General features: G+C 50.5%; 1 protein-coding gene across 1 annotated transcript; it reads right to left on the bottom strand.

Moving 5' to 3' along the window:
• On the bottom strand, positions 1-834 carry TGME49_328800 (hypothetical protein; the record flags this gene model as incomplete). Its single annotated transcript, XM_018783112.1, has 3 exons — positions 1-20; positions 186-300; positions 445-834. Coding segments are annotated over 3 exons (525 nt in total), but the record flags the coding sequence as incomplete, so codon positions are not given.
• Positions 835-2262: the final 1428 nt, after the last annotated feature.

Raw genomic sequence — 2262 nt, 5'->3', positions numbered from 1 at the left:
CATGCGTTGTATTGCAGTATCTGATGACAGTAAGCGGGAAATGCGGAAAGGTCGATAGCCGTAAAATTCTGTGCCCCAGACGTACATGACGAAGGCAGAGCCTTCTGCCGTGAGAGATTCAGACCACGTTTACAAGGCGTTGGTACAGTGTCACTAGCTGATCAGCCTCTGAGTATGAAACCTACTGGGAATTCGACTCACGTGAACGAAAATGCACACGAATACGAAAGAGGCTGTTGTAGCATGCAACGTTTTAAATTCCCATCCTGCTGCTACTTCTCTAACTAGATAAGTAACGCACTTCGCTTCGACGGTCTGGTGATAGAGCCATGCCAGCTACATCGTCGAGCACCGTGTACCAGATGGTCATTTTTCGGCGAAATTCGTTTGCTAGTTGGTAGACTCCTGGAGACGCCTTAACGCTCTGTTGATGCTCCGACGTACCAATTTATTCCTCCCACGACAGAGCAAGCCTCGAGTGACCACCAAGGAATGTGCCAGTGTCTTGAACAGTGGCGTCACGACAAGTATTGAATCTTTTCCAGAGGACGAATATTGTCCGGCACGTACCGAAAGGAATCCCCGTGCACACGTCTGAGATGTACGCCGAATAAAACCTGAGAATGGAGCTGATGGCGTCGACTGCAAATATCGGTGCAGATCCTGTCGTCGGCTGAGCCGTCTGACGTCCGGCCCAAAAGCGCTCGGACTCTGAAAATACAACACAGAGTCTTGATGGTGATGCAACGGTAGGGTTAGGCGGTTTTTGCTCGTTGTTGATGTGCGGTTGACTTGTGAGAAGTGCCAATCACTGCGAATGTGTCGGTGGATCATACAGCTGGAAAAAGCGCAGCAGGATCCGTGCACACAATTCTGCACGGCTGATAGAAGGATCGTCGAGTATCACGAGAAGCGAACTGAGATGAGTTGCGTGCACTCCAAGCAGCGATAGGAAACACCCTTTCAGCCGTCAGCGCTATCCAGCTTCACCGGTCGCCCCTGTGGTATGCCATCATGCGCCACGACGTTGCGTGAGACTCCTATCACCGTAGAGACGGAACTGTTGACAGGGTACGATGCAGCGTGTCAACACAAAGAGGACTGAGTCTAGCTTTTCGAGAGTGTTAGACCAAGAAGTGCTTATCGCGAGAGCGCCCAGACGGATCAACCGCTGCGAGTTCTGTGCCCAAGCACTTGAGACGCGTCGTAAGAAAGAATTCCCTCTTCTGTAAAATATGCTGCACGGTGATATGAACCGTGCAAGACTTCGAGTAAATCAAGTGAATCTGAGCATTCCATACGTGCCTAAGGTAAGTGCATTTGGCCTATGATCTACCTTGGCAGTCCGCCAAGGTTCGGGGAGATACGGATAGAAAATCGCCTTTAGTGGTGAGTGTGTGAAGGTTGGTTGTGAGGGTGAAAGGAAGTGGGGAGAAACACAGGCCAAGTGAAAAGTGTCTCCGGCCATCCCCTTCTCAAAGGGCAATTCCATCGCGATGTTAAGATGCATTGCGGGAGCTTTGCAGTCACGGATAGGGAGTCTCCACGTAACGCATTGTCTCATTACATCGGTTTGTTGGCGATCTGCACTGGCATATTTAATGGAAGCCCTCCCCAAGAGACAACGGACGACCACGCGAATATGAATTTGTTGTGCAAGCGTTGCCGACTCACGAGCGCACGTGACATGGGGGCTGAAGGTATAACATAGAATGAGCAAGCGGGCGGGTGTGCACGCGTGCATGGATGGGAGCCCGTTCAGAGTTCGACAATCTTCTGTGGAGTTTTCCAAGAGCAGTGTTCCCGCGTTCTGGAGACGACAGGCTGGTGGAGGAGCGATATGCAAAATGACTGATAACGCGGTCAGCAGTGTCGGACGACTCCTCACAGTTGGAGAGATGGGTTTGCAGTCTAGGTAAGAACCTTCACTCGAATCCTTGTTGCATTGGCATTCGTTGGGGTGCTTTAGGGGTATCCCCTTTTACAGCCTGTAAGCATTTGATTTCTAGTTGTCTCGGAGGCGTGATAACTCGTTTCAACGTTGCATCTTGTCGTTGCCCGAGTAGGGTTCTATCAAGATGCGTATTGGGATAAGGGTGAGGCAAAAATAATAGGGCGTGCCTGTGACCAATAATGGTCAAGTCAAAATTTTAAAGCGATAGCCTGAAGTACAGAGTCCTTCACACACGCGGGGCAAGCACCACGTTAAACATAAAATGCCCGCGTATGGAGCGAGCCGCTGGATTCAGAATTAGTTGGCTT

The sequence above is a fragment of the Toxoplasma gondii genome (genome assembly GCF_000006565.2).
Source record: "Toxoplasma gondii ME49 unplaced genomic scaffold asmbl.1842, whole genome shotgun sequence".
In the NCBI taxonomy this organism is placed as follows: domain Eukaryota; phylum Apicomplexa; class Conoidasida; order Eucoccidiorida; family Sarcocystidae; genus Toxoplasma; species Toxoplasma gondii.
The sequence above is the reverse complement of the archived record's forward strand: the minus strand, read 5'-3'. Positions and strand labels throughout refer to the sequence as shown.